At 40.2% G+C, this 22,964-nt stretch overlaps 2 protein-coding genes across 3 annotated transcripts; one reads left to right on the forward strand and one right to left on the reverse strand.

Moving 5' to 3' along the window:
* Positions 1 to 527: 527 nt before the first annotated feature.
* Positions 528 to 6,931, reverse strand: LOC145441723 (uncharacterized). The gene is made up of 10 exons (XM_080319658.1): positions 6,666 to 6,931; positions 5,584 to 5,729; positions 4,892 to 5,032; positions 4,609 to 4,747; positions 4,147 to 4,256; positions 3,977 to 4,082; positions 2,955 to 3,094; positions 2,793 to 2,887; positions 2,476 to 2,586; positions 528 to 1,101 (listed from the first exon to the last, which is right to left on the reverse strand). Exons 1-10 carry the CDS (start codon positions 6,721 to 6,723, stop codon positions 876 to 878), a joined length of 1,272 nt encoding a protein of 423 aa, XP_080175784.1. The 5' UTR covers positions 6,724 to 6,931; the 3' UTR covers positions 528 to 875.
* Positions 6,932 to 10,289: 3,358 nt separating this feature from the next.
* On the forward strand, positions 10,290 to 22,870 carry LOC145441746 (crystal protein-like). 2 transcript variants are annotated; one of them, XM_080319685.1, is made up of 10 exons: positions 10,454 to 10,823; positions 11,104 to 11,315; positions 15,629 to 15,891; positions 16,076 to 16,211; positions 17,071 to 17,279; positions 17,342 to 17,486; positions 19,960 to 20,127; positions 21,639 to 21,788; positions 22,331 to 22,510; positions 22,639 to 22,870. In XM_080319685.1, exons 1-10 carry the CDS (start codon positions 10,664 to 10,666, stop codon positions 22,837 to 22,839), a joined length of 1,824 nt encoding a protein of 607 aa, XP_080175811.1. In that variant the 5' UTR covers positions 10,454 to 10,663; the 3' UTR covers positions 22,840 to 22,870. The 2 variants fall into 2 exon arrangements, with proteins under 2 accessions (XP_080175812.1, XP_080175811.1); XM_080319686.1 differs by lacking the exons at positions 17,071 to 17,279; positions 17,342 to 17,486 and having other exon boundaries at positions 10,290 to 10,823.
* The last annotated feature ends 94 nt before the right edge of the window (positions 22,871 to 22,964 follow it).

A 22,964-nucleotide genomic window follows, 5' to 3' on the forward strand; every position in this document is an offset into this window, starting at 1 on the left:
GTAATCGCCACTATACCTCGCAACAGGATAACAATCACAAGTTTTGAAAGAATGTATTGATGTTTGGATGTCAGGGAGTTATAGATATCCCCGTTGAATATGCTTAGTTAAATGTAGTTTGACCGGTGCGGCTTGACGAGCAGTAGGCCTATTTACGAACACCGGACAAAGATTTGAAATTCTGTACTCGTCAAATTGAACAAAACGATTTCCACATCGCAGCATTAAAAATCAATGATCAATAGATAAGTTATAAGAAGCAAACTAAAAGTAATCGTGATTACGTGTAATCGACTACTTCCTGATTTTGCTGTAATCGCAATCGAATACATTCATGAAGTAATCACCTCATGTCTGGTAGTGATTTTCATTTGTGACGTCACTATTTTGCACCGGCCTCAATTCGACCCACCGGCGAAAAGTGAATTGGGTCCAACGATGTCTTTATCCGACTCTGTGTCTTATGCCAAGTATGAAACCGATCTGCTGCTTCCATCATGCGGTCTGCACACCAGTGACAAATCCGCTTATAGAATGCTTTGTATTTTCGATATTTATTCAAACAACAGTGACAGATATAATTTGGAATATGCAAAACAAGACTGCGTTGCGTAAGGTAAACGGCAACAAAACATAATAATGTTAGCAACTAGCGATGGCCCGTTTCGCGACATTCAGTACTCCATTTGCTTCACTCTCGCGATGTCAGTTCTACCGACCTTTCTGGGCTTGAAAACTAACTGCATCAGTTAACCGGATGGCTCATTTCCAACATGCTTGCTGCGCGTTGAAAATTCTGCAACGGAGCAACGCCCCTTCGAGCCGCAGCCGAGTCGAAGGAAGGACTTCGGAATGGTCGGTCAAGACTTGCATTGCTATTCAAGGTATTTCGTATTACCAAGTCGCTTCCGAATGAGTACCACGAGGAGGATAAATATCGCGGATAATACAATGGCACAGATGAAAGCAATTATCACATACAGATAAGTCTTGAGACCACCATATTCGAATTTTTGTATAAGTTTCACCGTCGCTTCGGCGGTCACTCCATACATGTCGTACTTGACGTGATATGTACCGTAGTCTTCCAACGTCATTTGGCTGAAAAAATATAAACAGCGATGGTGTACAGATAATTTTTTTGCTTCCTTTACAGCTTTGCATAAAATCTGTTCCTTTGCATGGCAATGTCTCTGTCTCATGAAATCCTTGGAACCTCCGCAGTGATTGCATAGAAAGCGCCACTAACAGGCGCTGTCGTCGTATTTCAGACACGTGACATCCTTCGTTTTGGTGGAAGATCATAACTAAATGAATCTGGAACATTCCTTAATAGCTGAGAAGTTTACTCTATTCTAGGGATGGTGTGAACCTCTGAAAGGTTCAGGTTCGTGTGAACGCGAACCTTTGCAAATATATCATTAGTTCTGTGTGAACGCGAACGTGAACGTCATGACGTCATATTGCTAATTTCAACCCTATATTTCAGTGAAGTGATAGCCACTATTAATGTACACGATACCTACCGACGACTCGGGCCACATAGTGCCACAATGCTGAAGTATACGACGTTTCAAACGTCGCCAAATGTATCAGCTGGGGCAATCAAATGACATAATAATCCCATAAAATCAATATCTTCCGTCGCTTTGCCAACAATTTCGACGAGGACTTGCAAGGGAATATAAGCTTACACCAGGGTTACACGTTAGACGTTAGACGTTAGACACGGTCCAGACTGGACAGTGTATTTGGCGTCTAACTATTGCTACGTTGATATTGAACAGAGTGTAAAACGGGTTACTATACCTGCTACCGTTATTACCCCATTAACAAGTTATACAGCAGTAGCCAACACCCCAATCGCACGGATTTGGTTTCTATGATACAATTAACATATACATTTGAAATCAAGATTGACCCTGTACGCCTGCTAGATTTTTTACATCAGACAAAGATATCAACTTGAGTGAGTGGTTGACTAATAAGCATCATTCGCTGACTACCTACAGCTACATGTAGTGTATTTCGCTCTTCATGTTGTGTGATTGCGGGTCAAGCTCGCAGCAGCGAGTTTCTAAATACTTGAGCAAACTGTTGTAACAAAACAAGTAAAATTTTTGAGATTGTCAAGGTGCATGCTCGTTTAGTGTTGATTTTTCTTATGCTACGAGCGCCATGCATATAGTAGCCCGCAGTTGAAATACAATTAATTTCAACCAAATATGTTATAATCAAGTGAACGTTGTAATATGTGAAAAAGGTTCACAGTGCAGAACCTACCAAGGTTCGTTTGTGAACGCGAACCTCTAAAATTCAGAGGTTCACACACAGAACGCGAACGTGAACCTCACGTTCACAGCATCTCAATCTTAATTTAACTATGATGTTGGGCGGAAATTTTCGCCGGACGGTTACGGACCCAGCTGTATAAGTTACGATTCTATGGAGCTTTAACATGTTGTCACTCCTTACCTTAGGGAAAATGTAATGTTTTGTTTTATCCCGCGGGGAAGCTTTTCGTCTTCTGTAGGTTCATATAAATAGCATCTTTCATTATGCGCTTCTTCTGCTTGCGAAAAATTCCTGTACAGAACAATACATTAAAAAACATAACGATGTGAAGAGCACGAAATATATCGGGTATAATCAACGCGGAGTATATAGCGCGGGTTGAGTTTATGTATCATATTTGAAATGTAGGCCAAGTGCCGGTATTCTAATTAACATCAGACCAGCTGTGTCGTAACTATTGATACTTCGATAATTTATTCAGTTATTACAAAGCTTACATGTAGCAATGTCCTTTGCCTTCGAAATCGCCGTATACCAACGTCCTTGAAGTTCCAGTGGTTATGCATCTGGACGAACGACTCTTATTACCTATCTGTAAGGTATATTTTTTCCTTTTATTTTCACAATCAAAATTAGCCTATTCATTGCCTATTGCTTACCCGTGTCCAATAAACTGTCGTAAAGCTCGATTCCGAAGTGGGGCCGACATTCACGTGACATGTGATTGTTGCGTTGCGGCCAAGGGCGATCGGTATTTCCGTTGGACAACTGATCGAAGGCGTGCTGATTGAAGTCGCAGCTACAGAAGAAGAAAATTGTCAACTCTGCGTCGTTGATTATGATCGGAATTTACAGCCTAATCCGGGTACGTATATCACGATTTATGACTCGACATAAGCAGAGTGCGCGCGGGATTTTGCCGTATGCTTCAGGTCATAAAATATTGAGAGAACCAATGGTCCAGCTATTCTCGTATAGTTAATCAGTGCATCTATATCGCGATTTTTGACTCGGCAGAGACGGATCAAGGATTCACATGCGGTATTTTCGCGATTATTTCTCCTCCACCGATGCATGTGCTTCTGGTCACAATCTATTGGGGGAAATACTCGCTTAGACTCTAGAGAACAAGCCAATGAATTGGGTAAAGTATTCATCTACTTCGATACTTGCTAACCAAATAGACCAGTGGTTCCAAACCTTTTTCGACTAATTGCCCCCTTATCAAGCTCGACGCAAATTTTGACCCCCAAATTTTCGTAACCGAAAAAGAGGACGTATAAACGGGGAAGTTTATAAAACTAAACTCTGATCGCTGGTGAAGTGACTAAAAAGGGTCAGTAATTCGACATGACTTCCGAAATACCCGTCTTCACATCAAATTGGAGGGAGTCTAGCCTGCCTTTTATATTTAACATTCGAGGCAGATCCAGAACAACCAGTTTTTCACGTGCATTTCGTGCCGATTAGTTAAATATAGCTATTCTAACATTTCGCCCCCCCCCTATCGCCCCCTTTGTACGCTGTCGCCCGCCTTCGCTATTCGCGCCCCTACTTCTTAAAATCACCCACTCTGGTGATTTCGCCCACGTTGGGAACCACTGGAGTAGACAGTAAATATGGTTTCTTTCCCACTCCAAACATACGAAAATATTCTGGATCGTTAAATATTGCAACTTACGTTTCACGCAGAGTCTAAAATGCTGTATGAATCTCTTTCGGTTCTTGTATTTGATCACGCAACTATAAGTCCCCGATAGACTGAAATCGACCGATGCAATAAGGAGCTGTAGTATATGAAATATCGAAGACATTCTAACACGGGGAACAAGCCATTGTCGAATAGGCTACCTTATTTTCTTTCATACTGTATATCTTGTTGTTGCCTTGTATTCTTTCTGAACAATTCCTGTACCATTCGATTGCGTGATTGTAAGATCCTCTCGAAGGTACTAGCTTGTCTGAAAATACGGGGCTATGATTGGCTCTTTCACGCATCCGGGTAAACAGAATTTATGTTTTTTTCTGGTCAGCTATTAGCATTTCATGCTCAGTCCAGCAAGATGAAGTCTAGTCTTGATTCGTGAACACTTGGCGGCATCTCATCTATTGAATATCCTGGAACCGAAATGGCCGTCTTCGGAATAGCGACGCTAAATGGCCCAGCAGATAAACAGAGAAAGCTTTGAGACTCAAATAGTTCATACATAGAGGGAAGACGCAGCGTTAGAAAATCAATCCATACCATTGTCACAGAGTACAATAAAATAGATAGAAGCCTTTACTCGATTCCGAATCGAATCATTTCGGTACCTTCACAGGTTAGTTGTGACATTCTGTTCGCACGAGTCGTAAGATCCAAAATGCCGTCAGCGCTCATATTACACTTTTCCGTAGTATCTTCAGCGACCAGTAACGTAATATGTTCGTAATAGCAAGCTGAATCTCCTTTCTAAATTTGTGAACACTTTGAATACGTAATACATCACCCAGTACTGACGAGGTGATTCAATGTATGGCTGCGTTGCAATGATCTTGGTGTAGTAATCAGTTTTCCATTTTAAAACCGGAAGTTTTGATAGCAGCAGAAACTTACCGCGATCACTAGATATTGCGTGGAGGAACTGTTATCAATATCAGGTGTGAGGTACTTTGGTTTTGGACTTGAATAGAATCTGCTCATATCCACGTCTCCAGTCGCGAGCGTAATGTTACGCATCGCATCCACAATCGAGCACTGCAAGAAACGTAAAGCTGCATGATTATAAGGTTAAAGATTACATTATCCCCGAGAGGACCTAACGGACTTATCAACCATTTCATTAGGGTTAGTTCGTGATGGCATCGTGACTGTCGCGTCACATTGGAAGACTGGGGGCTTATAGAATATTGAAACATTTTGTGCCAAAATTCCCAGATGACCCACTGATGCTGCAGCTGTAAGCACATTCCATCCTGCGTCAGAAAAGTTTTTCACGGTGCTTATATACGGACAATGCATCGATAAAATCGTGTACAGAGGCTTGACAGTGTCCGAAAGCGTGATGCAACGTATCTATTTCGCACCGAATAATTCCAAGGTGAAAGAATTTGGATAGCTTTTTCTGCAATACGGCGATCCAGCTATAATATGCAGTATATGATCGCCATATTTCGTTTAGAGAGGGTGGGATCACTGTTCTCTATGCCAAATTGAGAATGCATTTGGCAACAGCATTTTCGCTCGATTTGAGAGTTAATTGTCACTTACATCAATCATTTATGCGCAAGACTAGATTATACACAAACCGTTGTATTATCTCCTTGTCCGTACTTGCCATTGGACGCTAAAAACCATCTGTACGTCTGCAGTACTCTAGAACAACTGATTTCAATCGGCCAGCCTTGATATGCGGGTGCTGTCGTGTTGCGATCTAGTGTGCACGCTGAAAGTCCTGAGAAATAATTTGTATATACATGCTCTCATATTCAACTGTCAAGCTGGATATCTCCTGCACATAGAATACACGATAACTTAATTAAGTTCATAGATTATATAATGACTCGATATCATATACCAGGATAAAGGTTGAGGAAACTGAGACAAACAGCCTTGTTTTCAGATAGAGGATATAGGATCATTTAACAATTAATGTAAAGCAACGCATGCATGCATAAATTACATCACAAATCCACGATTCAAGCATTCACGAAATTTATCCATTTAGGAACTGGCTATATGTCTGAAAAAGATATCCATCAAACCATTTTCCGTGAGCTGACAATTGGTTGTTACGTTAATCGCTCATCTCACAACAGAAAAGACAAAGTATATGATATACTAGACACACTTCGTTTCGCAGTAATTTTTTGGCAACCATGTAAAATTCCAAAGGTAACAATTTCCGAACGTGTAGTTACCACCGAAAAACTATGCCTATATCAATTTAACCTGATTCGTTAAAATCTCCCACATTATAAGTCCAGCGCAATGTGACAGTTATGCATAACATAGGACATCACTTTACTCATGGCAAATCGAACTGAGAGTATGGAAATCCATTACAAATGTATTTTTATTACTGTGAAAGTAATTCCTTGGATTATAACAGATTTACGCAATGACCGCATTTCTTGAAATATTTGAAATGTTTCGATCTGAATTTAAAATCCAATCACGTAAGAAATGTGCAGATATATAGTTTAGAAAACTGTTTACAGTTTGAACTGATTGCGACATCTCGAAAATTATTTTAATCACCAGCAAATCAAACGGCCAACTGAATTTTGAAGCGTATATAATTACAAAAATTAATGAAAAAAGAGGCGAGTTTTTAAATTGCCAGAAATTCTGGGTTAAAAAATAACCGCAAGATAAATTTATTACCAACCATCTGTAGCGGCGCATCCAAGGTCTATAGCCAACATTAAGACGAAATAGATCTTCATATTGAGCAATGAATAATGAACATGTACGAAATAGCTACCGGTGCAGTAATGACGGTCAGTACTTGCTTTCTCTTCAATTTATATAAATTTCTTCCCACATGTGTCACATGGCCCACACGTTTGCATACATTAGATTGGAAGTCCCCACCCTTTTAAAAAAAGTCTCTGCATGACATTGTCATACGGGCGGTATCTCCTATATCTCGCGAGCTCATGTCCCGCATCCTTCGATTGTTCCTTGTACCGGTCGTTGCTATTGTATTTCACATGTTTCACCTATTGAGATATTCAATAACCCATTGATGTTATCTCCGATGTCCCGTCGTTTATCTACAATCTTCGGATTGCTTCATTGGTTCAATTGGTGGTCGAGAGGGTGGAATTTTGCCTTCAATATCGCGTGATGATTTATATTAAGTTGCAGTAAAAATTGAAGGTTAAAATTGCAATACGACATCGATTGACGACTCGCTGTATTGATACAACTGATACTACAACTACAACAGTTACGCCGGATGATATGAATTCCTCCAGTGAATTAATTGATAGATGAATAAACTGCTTTAGTCTGTAACACATCGGGGCTTACGATACTTACTACTGAAAATAAATAATATATGTATAGGCCTACTACAACTTTACAGTTCTTAAATCCCGATAAACGTGGATGGATTTAATCATCGTTGAGCAATTAAAATTGATTACCGAAAGCTTTTTATGTTGAATTGAGAATAAAACCGCCTACTGAATGAATACTAAAAGTCTAGCTGATCCATTTTAGTTACTTTTTACCTGATATTTTCTTGCGCATTACAGGATTTACACGTGATTGCATCCATGCAATATGTTGTTCTGCACCTTGTGGGTATACTGGATTCTTAGAAAACTTTCGTAATTCATTTCTTCTAAACTTGAAGATGTGATTTGATGTACTTACACCCGAAGTACACATAGTCAGTCGTAATTCTGCTGTGTCACTTTTGTGCTCGCGACGCAGCCTCGATGTGTCACCACAAACTCATTTTAGGATTAATTATGATGAAAACGTGTAATCATAGTGGCTTTAAATTACGATTGGAAATTTTCAAAGATTGACACAATTTCACCACGACTGCTAATTTCTATAATTGGTTCAGACATGTGGACTTTCGCAGTATCTTGAAATCCCACGCCATTACGAAAAGACTTCTGCGGTACATACCCGTGACAGGAAATTCTCCTTACATTATATGCGTTAATCTCGGAAAATGAGCTGAATAATGATAACACGTAGATGCAGAATAACGCGGTAAGAACTATTTTAATGTTATTGTGACGTGCGACGTGTACGTGTGGGATTTGTGGGCGTCACGTAATATACTTCGCTTTCGCGGTGATTGTAAGCAAATGAATTTTGACTTGAGCCAATCGCTCAATTTTTTCCAAATTATTTAACGTTTGCTGATGAAAAAAGGGAAGAACACACATGAAAAACTATGACTAATAATATGATTTAAAATAGAAATTGTAGAATGCCAAGAGACTTTCGTGTCTTGGTCACTTTTAGTCATGCAATCGTGGATATATTTAGGGTTGCACTTAAAACAAATGGTTGTTTAAAACACTTTGTTTAAAAAATGTTTTAAACAGTGTTTTAAACAAATGCCTTTAAAAGAAATTGTGTATTTTTCAAGTTGTAAGAATATGCCTTAATTGTGTAAATACTTTCTAAGAATATGTTGTATTAATCTGTGGACAGTTACCACCCAATATAGCCGACGTATATTGATATGGGTTGGTTGGAACCATCAAAACAGTCGGTTCAACATCTAGTAAAGATATTTCATTAGGAGCTATATTCACCCTATATTTTCAATTAGCAATGACAATCCACTATGACGTCACAATTCAATATTAGTGACGTCATGGCCGAAAAATAAATAAAAAACATGCTTTAAACAAGGGATTTGTTTTAAACATGCATGTTTTAAATTGATTTTTGCTTTAAATGCAACCCTAGATATATTTAAGTATGAAGCGGGGCCTACGATACTTACGATACTAAGTATCGTAGGCCCCGTATGAAGCAATAGATATTCAAACATATTTAAGCTCTGACTTGCTAAGGCAATTTAAGTATCTTAATGAGGGCAGTTTAACCTCACATAAAGACAGCATCGCCATTTCAAAAATCTGAATGCTTTGAGCATTGCATTTCCTTGGTACATTGCGCATTAAGGCTCTTCAAAAGTGACTTTTTTCTCAAATCGTACTGGCTACTTGATAAATTTGTTAAATTACCTAATTTAAGCCTACACAGAAAAATTGGTTCAGTTCCAGCCAGTAACCGCTTTGCTACAGGAGAAGAAAGTTTCTATTTATTATATAAAATTAAATAATACAGAATTTGAAAATTTTCTGTCCACCCCATGAAAGTGTTAGGCTGTCTATAGAAACGATCCTCACCAAATTTGGTTCAATTCCAACCAGTGGAAGCGGAGTTATTGCCGTCGAAAAATTTAGATTTGAATAAAATAGTATTTACGGCGAGCACAACTATAATAAATAAACAAAGAATCGGTCACCGTAAATAATTGAACCAAATTTGGTGAGGATGGTTTCTATAGACAGCCTAACACTTTCATGGGGTGAACAGAAAATTTTCAAATTTTTTTATCATTTATTTTTATATGATAAATAGAAACTTTCTTCTCCTGTAGCAAAGCGGTTACTGGCCGGAATTGAACCAAATTTTGTGTGTAGGATTAAATTAGGTAACCTAACAATTTTATCAAGTAGCCAGTACGATTTGGGAAAAAAAGTCATTTTTGAAGAGCCCTATTGCGCATGCGCATGTGATCCCCAGCTCAGCCCGAACAAAAATTTTACATAGGCATTGTTGGTCACGGTTCCTGCCTCTGGATTGACTTTTCGACAGAAAAATTTATCGCTTTGACCATTGCCTCGATGTAACTGCTGTAATGGCAAGTTTACAAGTTCACGCTTCAATTATTCTGCCTGACCGTGTTATCGTAGAATAGGTGGGCGCGTCATCATCGCTATCACTATAATCATAGTGTTCTACAATATAGCATATTGTCCTACTATCTGGAGAACACTGTGCTTATGCATTGCGTAGTGGTGGGCGAGAAGGGTAGATGTATATTTGAAGTCAATGACGCATTGCTTAAGATCATTTCATTTTGTGCGAATTGGTCAGGGATATCTAGTTCTAAATATTCCTGGAATTGGCCTATATCTACGAATTATCTGTCGTTTTATCGTGATTAAATTCAAGTCAGTTTACTATCACTGAACCTAAGCTAGTTGATTTTTAATATCAAAGCTGTGCGTGATGTTTTTCATTACTCAGACTAAGATTCAGAGAGACGTTCTATATTTCGCACCTAATGTTGGTAGCTTGTACAATGTACAATGTACAATGTGCATGTTCAATGCATAAAATAAAAGCGTGGACAAAGTGCAGCTAGCAGCTTCGCATCGCATGGGGAAACTACGCAATATCGCGACGGGTGTGCCACTCGGCTGTGATGCATTGTGATAACCAAGGCTCTGAATAGGCTATGTCAGGAAATAAGTCTCTCGGTTGACTAGTCACTGCAAGCTCGTTGCGAAGTAGCTGGTAAATTTTGATACCGGCGTAGGATATATTTCACAATGTATACAGTTGCGAACGAATTGGTAATACCTCGTCATTTTTGTAGTGAGCCGTCGGTAATTGTAATACCATGCAATTAGTTGATTTCTAGTTTATACTATCGACAAAATGTGGAATAATTGTTGATATAAAGTTGATGGGTTTATGCTCTATATGTTGTAATACTTGTAATTGAGTCTAAAAATGATTGTTTACCTCAGATCATGAATAAAGTACGTCACGCATTCCGTTACGGTGGCGTATTTCACCAACCGTACTCGTTGGTTCTGCTAAACTGACTTGATGCTATATATCAGTACGTTTACACTATACGCATTGGCTTTGATGTACCTCACAGTGTTAGTCGGTATTCCGACTTTGTTTATAGTCGGAATATCACGAGCATTGGCAGGTGGTGGAGGAGGCGAGGACCACAATCGGGTAACCGAAGCGATTGTGACAGGTCAGCATTTTCTAGCTACACGCACGGTATTTAATGGCTTTGGGGTATAATTCATATATTAGTAACATCGATTCGTACCATATCTATCGCCCAAAATCGTGCCTACTGTTATTTTACCACTATACAATGCGTATTCTATATACAAGTTATTACAACTGTTAAATTATTCCTGATTCGCGATCACCATGCCAAACTATAGTATTTATTGCTCAATTTTACACCCGCCCCTAGAATGAGCCGTTTTTAATAGCGTAATTTCAAAATTAGCGGTTCTTTTCAGTGCCGCAAGGCAACGCGACTGGTGAATTCACGGCCCAAGCCGCTATCTTTCGTGGAATCCCGTTCAGCCAGCCTCCGACTGGGCAATACCGATGGAAAAAACCACGTGATCCAATCGCTTTCCCCGGAGGTACATGGAACGCCACGTATTTTCGACCGGGATGCCCACAGAGTTGCAATTACATGAGCAAGGAATTTACCTGTCCCACGGAGGTATAATTCCGGCTAGCGTGATAAATACGTGATAAATTCCGTATATAATATATCAAAAGCACGGGGCAGGGCATACACAATTGCCATACGTCACATGAGCTTATATTCCTACCAAGCAGACTCGTGGCAGTCACCTACTCAATTATGATCAATTATTATGTTTAGTATAATACAGTCATGGTTTACATTTTGAGAGTGTGTAATCAAATTAAGAACTAGTCACAATGCCATCCACGCACCGTGACTTCTCCGACACGAACACCTGCAGAGCCCAAATTCCCGGACAAAATTAATTCCGTTAATGGCACTGTACCGAGTGATACGCGAATAAATTCAAAATTCAAATAACATGAAGAACGCTCAAGGCAAATCACGAAGGGGTTTATGACAAAATATAGTGGCAGCATTTTCGCGGCTCCGGATGGAAATTTTTTCGGTACCTTCTAGGGATGGTGTGAACGTGAGGTTCACGTTCGCGTTCTGTGTGTGAACCTCGGAAATTTAGAGGTTCGCGTTCACAACAGAACCTTGGTAGGTTCTGCACTGTGAACCTTTTGGTAAATTGTAATTTTCACTCCATTATAAGATCTTTGACTCAAATTTATTGCATTTCAACTGCGGGCCACTCCATGCATGGTGCTGGCAGCATAAAAAATCTACACTAAGCGAGCATGCACCATGCACCTCGACAACCTTAAAAGTTTTACTTGCTTTGTTGCAAAGATTTTCTCGGAATATCCAGCTTTCCGTTTGTGAATATTTAGTGACTCTCTGCTGTGAGCCTGACCCGCAATCGATATACGTAGTCAGCGAATGATGCTTAGTTAGGCTTACCATACGTCCTCTTTTAAGAGGATTTGTCCTCTTTTTTGACTTTTTTGAAAGTGTCCTCGGAGGACGCCGTTTTGTCCTCTTTTTTGAGATTTTGTCCTCTTTTTTGAAAATTTAGGTCATATTTAGAGGAAATCGCGAGTGATATGCCGCAAATTAGCGCAGAAGTGAAGCTCCGGCGGGTATTTCGGAGGGAAAAGGGGTGATTTCACCTCTGAGCGAAAAAAAGCCCTTTTTTTTTTTTTTTTTTTTTTTTTTTTTTTAGTCATCCAGCTGGTAATGTGGAGTGAAAAACGTGTTTTTGAGCTCTGAGTGGAAGTGATGACCTTTTTTTTTTTTTTTTTTTTTTTTTTAGTCATCCTATCATGAAGCGGGTGAAATTTACCTGTTTTTGAGAATTCTTCTCCAGTTTTGCCTGTCTGAAATTTCTGAAAAAGTGTCCTCTTTTTTCATTTCCGAAATATGGTAAGCCTATGCTTAGTCAACCAATCAATGACATGGATATCGTCTTCTGATGTAAAAAATCGAACTGTCGTACTGGGTCAATCTTGACTTCATATCTTTACTGTATCATTAAAACCAAATCCGTGCGATTAAGGTGCGTGCTACTGCTGCATAACTTATTGTTTGTGGTATCGGTAGCGAGTATAGAAACCCGTTGTACACTTTGCTCAATATCAATGTAGCAATACTCAGACTCCAAACACATTGTCCGGTCTGGCTACGACCGTTAAGGCGTAGCCTAAGCTTATATTCCTTGGTAAGTCCTCGTCGAAATTGTTGGCAAAGCGACGGAATGTACTGATTTTATGCAATTATTATATCCTTTGATTACCGCGGTTGATACATTTAGCGACGTTTAAAACGCCGATATGTACTTCAGCATTGTGGCATTATGTGGGCCGAATCTTCGCTAGGTATCGTGTACATTAATATAGAGCATATTAGGCTATCACTTCATTGAAAGAAAGGGTTGGAATTAGTAATATGACGTCACGTGACGTCACGAGGTTCACGTTCGTGTTCACACAGAACCTTTCGAAAAGGTTCGCGTTCACACGAACCTGAACCTTTCAGAGGTTCACACCATCCCTAGTACCTTCCCCTGCATATCCAGCAGCTCACTGCGATTAATAGTTGATTTCCTGTGCGGGTATGGGGAAATTGCAGTCGGAAATTGACATGCGGTGGCACGTAAACGTGACGAATCATCATTTTACGCGTTCGATGCGGCGAAATTAAATATATTAATTTATATTTAGAGATTTAGGTATGCAGTGCAAGGATATATACATATTTCTTATATAACCCCTTGACACAACTTGTGTAAAAGAATCACTGATGCATGAATTTTTCTACGCCGTGTGTAGTAGATACTGTCGTCGATATTTTTTCTAATTAATCCTTAGAAATGCATTAAAGCTTGCGATTAGGGATTTTTCGAAATAGTGGTGCAAGGCTGAAGTTGAAGCGGATTCCAAATTTCTACAAAACATCGAAGCAAACAAGCATAAAGACCCTTTCGTACTCTATAAATTTAGAATCCTGTCCTGATCTGGATCCGGTAGTTGGTCAGAATTGTGAATCTGGATCCGATTCTGTTTGAGAAAAACTTGCCGAATTCCTGTCCGATTAGAATTCAAAGTCATGATCCTGTGCATCTCTAGTAAGGATAGGAAGTCACGAAACGCATCAGCTCGTAAATCCATATGGAGCAGGCCCGGGCAAAGTGCGGCCCGCGGGCCAAATGCGGCCCGCCGAGCGATTCTGTGCGGCCCGCGAAAGGTTGCTTGAAATTTGAAATATCAAACCTACTTTTCAATGTTGCTGCGTGGACTAAAACCATAGGATGTATAAACTGAACCGGAAATTCGTTTACTATCAAGCCTGTTCATTAACATACCGTGATTACGCACCCTATACGTACGTCACATGCCTAATCCAGATTCAACGTAAAGTCAATGTAGCAAATTATGCCGTTGGAATTAAAGTCACAAGAAGTTACCAAACCTTCTTTGTTGCCATTGTCACATTACGCATTACACGATCTGTGTTTCAAATTGTTACGTGATGTGTTTACAAATCCATAATTCGTGAAACAAGTGAATCAGTGCCCATGATTTTTATGAATATATCACCACACATAAAGGATGTCAAAAAAGAGCTAGCCGAAAGTTGAAATTCAAAGATGGTTAATAACTGCAACCTTGGCTGAACAACGAGGCCATTTCGGCAAGCTGCACACTTCTTGGAAACGAGCTACCAAGAAAATAAGCTATATATTATCCTCAGGACTGTAACTCCCGAATCCCAAGCCCCCTAATTTAGTGGCGAGCTCGACGGGCGCCCAAAATTATTTCGTGAATCAACATAAATTATTGGGTATTTTTTTGAAAATTTATGCAACTTCATTCAAATTTTTCTCGCGCTCCGCGCGATTTAGAGATCAATGTTTTTAGAATTGGGCATTTCGGCGTTAGCCACTACCGCACCACGACGCAACAAGATAAATAAACTTTAGGCCAACACGGGATTCCCAGAAGGCACTGCAATTGCAGCTACTGATCAACTTAACCAAGTAAAGGAAAAAAACTCGACAGCGAGAAAACCTTGGCCAAAAAGGACTGACCTTATGTTGACCGAAAACCACGAAGTCCAATTGTCCATAGGCAATATTTGCCAGTGAAGAAATACCAATCGGGAATCGGCTGCGCCTTCTTAGTTTGGTACGCTCTGGCGATTTCAATATCTTTTCACATAGCAGACGTGAGGTCACGATAAATAACAACATGTAACGAAGCAATTATACCAAGGGGCCCTCCCGAATATTTCCAAGACAGTACCTCACTCAGTTCTAGCGGTAAAACTGAGTAGGCCACTACGTGGGCTGAGAGAGGTTAAAAAATATAACAATATATTTACCAATATTATTGACCGATTGAATCATGAATCATGAAAAAATTCCGCGCTTCGCGCGATTAGGGCATAAACGTTGCCAATTAGTGTATAAAAGACATTTGGTGCATCGTGCATCTTGATGGCGGCTGGTCTGGGGGCGAAGCCACCTGGAGCTTGGTTTAGAACTCTACGGGGGGCCCAAGACCAACGTTTGGGGGGATGACGACGGGTTGTTCCGGCCATTCCAAATACATTTTAATTTATTGATGGAAAACGCGGATAGGGGTTTAAAGAGAGTTCACAATGTATCATGTTTAAAATTGTTTCAAAATATGACGGCAAATAAATATTTTTTGGGGTAATTACCGTCACTTTGTCATTCCCCAATATCAACACATCCACTGAGCACCAATTAGTGCAATTCACTGCTTTCAATTTCGAAATAAAATCAATACGCTGGATATTCTAAAATTTCTTACTCGGCCCGCCAACATATTTCTGCTTCTCATTTGGCCCGCGGGGAAAAATAATTGCCCACCCCTGATATAGAGCGTATTTTTACGAACGAAATTAACAAATTTCAGACCGACGAAGACTGTTTGTATCTGAACGTTTGGGTCCCGCACGCTGCGATATTCGAATCAGAGAACGAAGAAGGCACTGCCGTAAAGGATGGCGTGATCACAATACCGATGCCGCACGACCGACCGGAATCTTATGCGGGGCTTTCTGTGATATTGTATCTGCACGGGGGGAATTTTATGACTGGCGCTGGCTCTGCATTGGTCTACGAAGGCCGGTTTCTGGCGGAATTAGGGAACGTGATCGTTGTTACCGCCAATTACAGGTGGGATTCTATCGTAGTTTCAGATATTATGTTCGATCGGCATATAGGACTGAATTTCTATTAAAAGGAGTTGACTCGCGGAGTAACGCTGTAATTCGAACACTCAGTGTCTGGAACAGGGCAACCTCTGAACCTCGTCAAATCGTGATATTTGATCGTGTCTGTGCAATCCCATGTTTTGCAGATTGGGGCCATTGGGACTGCTCGTCCAGGGCGATGGTGACGATGCCGCAGTTGGAAATTACGCGATATGGGATCAAATCAAAGCACTTCGATGGATACAAAATAATATAAAATATTTTGGCGGAGATCCGAAACAGGTATAAATTACTATTGTACAGAATATTGTAAAATATTTGGACGAAAACCCGACACTGGTAAATTATTGGAAGATTCCGGGCCTTAGACGCTATTCAACAGGAATTCATCGGAACAGACGGAACTGCGATATGACCTCTAATAATGTGGAGGTCATAACGCACATCGTTAAAGGAATAATGCATACCGTTAACCCATAATGCACATCGTTAAATGAAACCTTACACTTCATCCTGACGAAAACTCGACTTGGGAGAGAGTTTTAGTTTTGTATATGCCCCGTTTCAACTGCATAGCTTACTTTACACCAGGCGGTTACCCTGATCGCGTATAGCTAGAAGGAGCCTTCAACATTCAAGTAGGAAACTGGAGTCGAGCGTTGAACTGTCGACGTACCGCTAAGCTATATAGTCTCATGGTATATCCCAATTGTAAGGGAAGAGTGTTCAGTTATCCCACAAAAGATTTGGACGAAGCCTTCCGGCGGACGCTCCACAATATCCAATTACCCGGGACTTGGGGTCGACACCGGATTTGCTCACTAGAGTCGGGGTTCGTGAGCAATCAACGGGACAACCAGCTTGTCGGACTAGAGACGTAACCGGACTGAGCCACGGTGACTGTCGAATCAACTATCATTTACGATCCATAAATTAGTCGCTAGCATATACAATACATACACTACTCGCGAAAAAATCTCGTATTGCCATTTTCGGTATGCCATTCCCTCTTCTTCTCGGGAACGATAGATTTATTTCAGTTCTTATATGTGCAGTGCATACTTTAAGTCTAAATTGAAGTGACGGTAAAGACCTAAGAATAAGCCAGATGCATATAAAAACGATAATTATCTCTGTCAAGGTCACACTGATGGGTCAAAGCTCTGGCGCTGAATCCGTCGCCGTGTTGTTGGCTACAAACTATTCCAAAGGTCTGTTTCATCGCGCCGGACTTATGAGCAATCCATTTTCTATCCCATATCGGGATCTTCGGAACGCGAAAGGATTTGGTAACACCTTCGCGTCCAAAGTAGGATGTAAGGCTGGCGAGATGGACTGTCTTCGCAAAGTGTGAGTCCTATTTCGTCAGTTGATAAAGATCTGTTTTCAAATTTCGATATTACCCATTCCAGTCCAGCGGGAGATATCGTTAAAGCTTCGCTGGGTAACTCGATAAATTTATTCCAACCCGGGAAAAAGCTAATTGGAATACAGCCCTGGGGGCCAGTTATCGATGGGAATGTCTTGTCAGACATGCCCTTGAAAGTTTTTGAGAGGGTGAGTTCACGAACACTGTTGCCCTACCACTAACACTGTTGCCCTACCTCGCCCAGACATTGCTTCATTGATCATTTGCTACCATCGTTTAATTTTTCTTCTATTTTCCTTTTTTAACTAAACATTTTTACAGCCAGACTGTTCAGAGTCAAGTGTACCTGTTTGATGCTGGTGTGATCAGACTAGATGACCTTCACGGTCTTATCGATCATTCCTATCTAATACCGAATACTGTGCATGCATATTTTCTATACCACCATCACTGCCGTTTGTTATGTATTTTGGTTGGATGAAAATAAAGACTCTCTCTCTCTCTCTCTCTCTCTGATAATATTTATTTTTATTCCATTAATGTTATGCTAAATACTGACACATATAGCTATACCCTATACATGTATAGGGCTGCATTTAAAACAAATGGTGTTTTAAAACACTTTGTTTAAAACATATTTTAAACGGTCTTTTTTCAAATGCCCTTACATTTTTTTCAAACGTTGTATAATTATTAGGGATGGTGTGAACGCGAGGTTCACGTTCGCGTTCTGTGTGTGAACCTCGGAAATTTAGAGGTTCACGTTCACAAACGAACCTTGGTAGGTTCTGCACTGTGAACCTTTTTCATATATTACAATTTTCACATCATTATAACATCTTTGGTTGAAATTTATTGCATTTCAACTGCGGACGACTCTATGCGTGGCGCTGGCAGCATAACAAAAAATGGACACTAAACGAGCATACTCCTTGATAATCACAAAAATTTTACGTGCTTTGTTACAAAAGTTTGCTCGAAATATCCAGCTTTCCATTTGTGAATATTTTGTGGCTCTCTGCTGTGAGCTTGACCCGCAATGACACAACATCAAGGGCGAAATACACTAGATGTAGTCAGCGAATGATGCCTATTAAACCAATCAACGCAATTGATATCGTTGTCTGATGGAAAATATCTAGCAGGTGTACGGTGTCAATCTTGACTTCATATGTTTATTGTATCATAACAACAGGATCCACGCTATTGGGATGTTGGTATGCTACTGCTGTATAACTTGTTAATGGGGTAATATCGGTAGTAAGTATAGAAACCCGTTTTACACTGTGCTCAATATCAACGTCGCAATACTCAGACGCCGAATGCATTGTCCGGTCTGGCCTAGACCTTTAAGCTTATACTCCCTTGCAACTCCTCGTCGAAATTGTTGGCAAAGCGACGAAAGAGATTGATTTTATGGGATTATTATATCATTTGATTGCCCCAGTCGATATATTTGGCGACGTTTAAAACGGTAATATGTACTTCAGCATTGTGGCATTATGTGGCCCGAGTTGTCGCTAGGTATCGTGTAGAATAATTATAGACTATCACTTCAATGAAATGTTGGGTTGGAATTAGCAATATGACGTCACGTGACGTCATGAGGTTCACGTTCGCGTTCACACAGAACCTTTCAAAAAGGTTCGCGTTCACACGAACCTGAACCTTTCAGAGGTTCACACCATCCCTAATAATTATGCCATAATTTTCGAAAAAAACATGTAGTATGAGCATACGTACGATTTGCATCCTATATAGTCGAAGTATACGATATGGAATGGTTGGAACTCTAGAAATCGTCGTCGGTTCATGAGTAGGGCTGGGCAAATTCGAGTACCTGAGTGATTCGATTCTGAATCACGTATTATACTTCGAATCGAGTCGAGTATTCGAGTATCACTCATTTTGACGTCATAATAGAATGTAATATGTCACAAAGAATTTAATCACAAAGAATTCAATCTCAGATCTTCATCACATTAACCACACTTAGTATTTTTGCGACCCTACCGATTTCATTGCACTTCGTGACAATGTTGTGGGATGACCATGACTTCGGAAGTGTGGTATTTCCAATAACGTTCGTAGCTTAGTACTGGTACTTTATACCCTGTTTTGTATGCTGCGGTACGGCCATAGGTTTGAAGGCTTCCATTGTGGAAAATTGTATCGAAGCTATAATTTTTTCTGATAAATTAACTTTCAGTGGCGAGAAACGCATATAATATCAGTACTCGAAAAATTCGTCGTTTACTACTCGACTCGAATCATTAAAATAAATACTCGATTAAGATTCGAGTACTCCAATCATTGTGCTCTGCCCTAGATATAGCTCATTGGTATTACGGAATGGGTGTTCTGATAATTGTGAACGCAGACCGTAAGAATGCTGCATAACGAAAGTCCTGGTTAAAGATATTTTCGGTCCGTTTATGACAGGGGTCGGAAGCCTTTATCGTCTAAGGAGCCATATTTACCCCTTCAGAAAAGATTACACACTATACAGATTAAACGATCGCTCACAAGCGCAATTCCGTCTCCAATTTACACCCTTCATGTTAGGACCTATGTTTGGGTAGAAACTTTGAGACCTATATCCTGCGTTAGAGTAATACACTTGAACTTTACTATATTTTACGACGGTGCGCTCTATTGCAGGGTGGTCTACATCCCATGCCGTTGATCATGGGCACCACTAGTGCAGAAGGAATGTATTTCATTGCAGTCGCCTTGGAGCAGCCTCTATCGCAGACATTCTATAAATTTGGAGTGTTGACCTTGTTAGGCGCGAATGCAAACGCCGTTCTCGCTGAATACCCGTCGAATGTAAGTATGGTGTCATAACTTATAGATGGTATCACGTGTAAACGATTTCACGTCCTCGCGTAGTCGAATGTATTGTCCAAGACAAAAATTGTATGTCGGTTGCGGTGATTTCCGTCAATGGAGAGTAGGCTACGTTCTTGTGTGTATGTATATGCGAATGACTATTATCTTCTAAACTTTTCACATGGTTCAGTTGCTGGCACGATGTTTAAACTATTCTGTGCTGAGTGATAAATTTGTGCACTATGAAGGACTTTGTACTATGTTTAATAGAAATAAAGGCTACTGACTGTATCATTGGTTTTGATCCATGATTTGCAGCGTGTGCGTTTAGTTCAACTTTAAGTCACACAAATAACAAAAGTAGACGCAATATGCAGCGTCTGATCTTTCAACACATTTCTTCCATTTCCCACTATGTCCGGGCTAATATGCCGTTGTGATTGTTTGGCTGCTGCGTCGAGCCATTTCGATTACTTCCCCTTTCTTATCACTGAGTTGGATCTCTTGTACTATCGTGAATTGACAGAAATGCAGGTATATATATATCTGCAAAAATATTATTAAATTTTGCTGATGCCAGTGTTGGGATGACTCTGGCCGCGTTATGCAAATGACTGAACTTGACCCCGAGTACTAAAATGATTTGATTTTACTTGACTCGAAGTAGAACAGTTGACCATGCCTCGACGTATGGGAAATGAAAATTGCCTCTCAACTTGACGACCAAACCTGAAGTCAGTCTTAGGCCTCATGCAGGATGGCAAATATATCGGACTTGCGAGCACCAATGATGGGCGATAATATAGATTATGGAAAACGATGCTTTGCGCTGTTTCGGAAGTCGATCGGTGAATTCGAAACCATTCAACCACAGAAGCACAAATGTTTAATATTCAATAGAATCGATGTTGATGAAATGTTCTGTTTTACGAAGAACTAAAGTTGGTCGTTTATTGGTCGTATCGACGAAATTTTCGGGTAACAATTTTCTCCTAAACGCTTAAACATCATTTCTCCTTTACACATATGAGTTCGGCACTGCACTGCCTATACACTATACAGCCTTAAAGCATCAATGCAGTTTATAATCGTTGCCTACTTTGAATTACACTCGTGCGGTGTTTACAGCAGGGAACTTCTAGGCGACTTCCATGGATAACCCGTTACTCATATCGTCTTAGCAGTTTAGAAATAGGCGGCATGAAATCAAATCTTACAGGTTTGGCGAGGTCGAGCCAACATGCACCTGCATCCGCACATTAAATCAAACGAGACAAACTAAAAATATGTGGATGACTTGGAAATGACTCGAAAACGCAAAATTTGAGAGGGCATGACTTGACACGAATCACTTTGAAAATTTTAGTGACTTGACTCGAATCAAAATTTGCTGTGACTCGAAGGTAGATATCTGATCCCAACACTGACTTTACCTGCAATGCAGTCGCTGACTGTGTCGTCGTAGCCAGGCACGAACGTGATTTCATTGATTTTCTTTCGCATTTTAGTGCTCTGTGTTTTGCGACTATCGCGGCAATCTGGGGCGGATTGTGAACGATTACGTCTTCACGTGTCCTACCAGAAGGGCTTTGCTATCACAAATGCCAACGAACACGCAGCAATGGTTCTACATCTTCGACCAGGCGCTTCCGTTTATGGTGAGTAGCGAGCGACTTCACCAAAATGTGTGGTAGTAAACAATGAAATGGGCATGACTGCCCTTTGCGATATCACATAAAATACAGTGCCTTAATTTCGATTATGCATGCATGCAGTTTTGTACAACTAGATATTTCTAATTGTCGTATTAGATTTATTAGAGCGAACTGCCGGTAATCTATATATTATAATAAATATAATAATTCTAATCTGATTTGTGACATGTATCTTTGCTCTAATTCTACTTCTAATCCAATTTCTGGTTTTCCTGAAAATATTTGGAGAAATGTATAGTGCCCATACCCAGACATACTTATGAGAATGAGCTCTAATTGGATATGAACTGAACTCGAGTTTTGTTGAGTTTCTTTCTGACGCGGAATTCAATTTCATTTCCAAGTTTCTTTGCGAAATTAAAAATTCTGATTGTAATCTAATTTGGAAAAAACTGTATAGCTATAATTCTAATTCTAATCTAATTAGGAAAAGATGATTATTTTAGTTTTCAACTCTGGGTGCATGTGGTATTCTTGTTTAACAGGGATTCTGGGATTCTGATTTATGCAACGACCTGCCTTGTCATAGCTCTGATTTGCCGTTTCTATTTAACAATTTGGACCTCACGTCCAACCTTCGATTTAACGAAGAGGAATCGTCATTGGCGAATAGAATCGGGGTGTATTGGACAAATTTCGCAAACTATGGGAATCCAAACGGAAAGGTATGAATCTTTTCCACCGGGTCGTATAGACCGCCCACACCCGACCCATCGGTACAGGAATGAAAGTAATATGTAATATGAAAATTTTCTCGCTCGACTGAACGCCATTGCGTCCTCTCACTTTAAAGGATTTCCATCGTGAATCGAGAGAGTTCTTTACGTCCGGCCTTTACAACGTCGAGTATTGGCCAAGTTTCGGAGAGTCGGGATACGGGTCGTACGCCGCGTTGCAGTTTCAAGCGAAAGGCGACGCCATTTGGGTGGAACCATATGAACATATATGCGATTTTTGGGATGGCTTACAATCATACGGGGAATATAAGCGATAGCAGTACAAGATATCATTCGGTTTGCGATTGATCATGTGCTCGCTCTTCACTATTCCTTAGTAGATATTTATAGCACTTCGAGGATCGAAAAATTCATTGCTGTAATGTCGTCCAATAGCCTGATG

The sequence above is a fragment of the Botryllus schlosseri genome, chromosome 6 (assembly GCF_051294905.1).
Source record: "Botryllus schlosseri isolate E-star chromosome 6, Bs_hap1, whole genome shotgun sequence".
NCBI classification, from domain to species: domain Eukaryota; kingdom Metazoa; phylum Chordata; class Ascidiacea; order Stolidobranchia; family Styelidae; genus Botryllus; species Botryllus schlosseri.

Bases quoted from the DNA above. Each gene is read 5' to 3' on its own strand.
- LOC145441723 (XM_080319658.1), bottom strand. From the start codon at position 6,723: ATGAAGATCTATTTCGTCTTAATGTTGGCTATAGACCTTGGATGCGCC. The intron at 4,083-4,146 runs GTAGCCTATTCG...CATATACTACAG, and splicing joins ACAGTATGAAAGAAAATAAG to CTCCTTATTGCATCGGTCGA. The intron at 2,587-2,792 runs GTAAGCTTTGTA...TGTTCTGTACAG, and splicing joins GGCAAAGGACATTGCTACAT to GAATTTTTCGCAAGCAGAAG.
- LOC145441746 (XM_080319685.1), top strand. From the start codon at position 10,664: ATGCTATATATCAGTACGTTTACACTATACGCATTGGCTTTGATGTAC. The intron at 15,892-16,075 runs GTGGGATTCTAT...CATGTTTTGCAG, and splicing joins GTTGTTACCGCCAATTACAG to ATTGGGGCCATTGGGACTGC. The intron at 21,789-22,330 runs GTGAGTAGCGAG...CTTGTTTAACAG, and splicing joins ACCAGGCGCTTCCGTTTATG to GGATTCTGGGATTCTGATTT.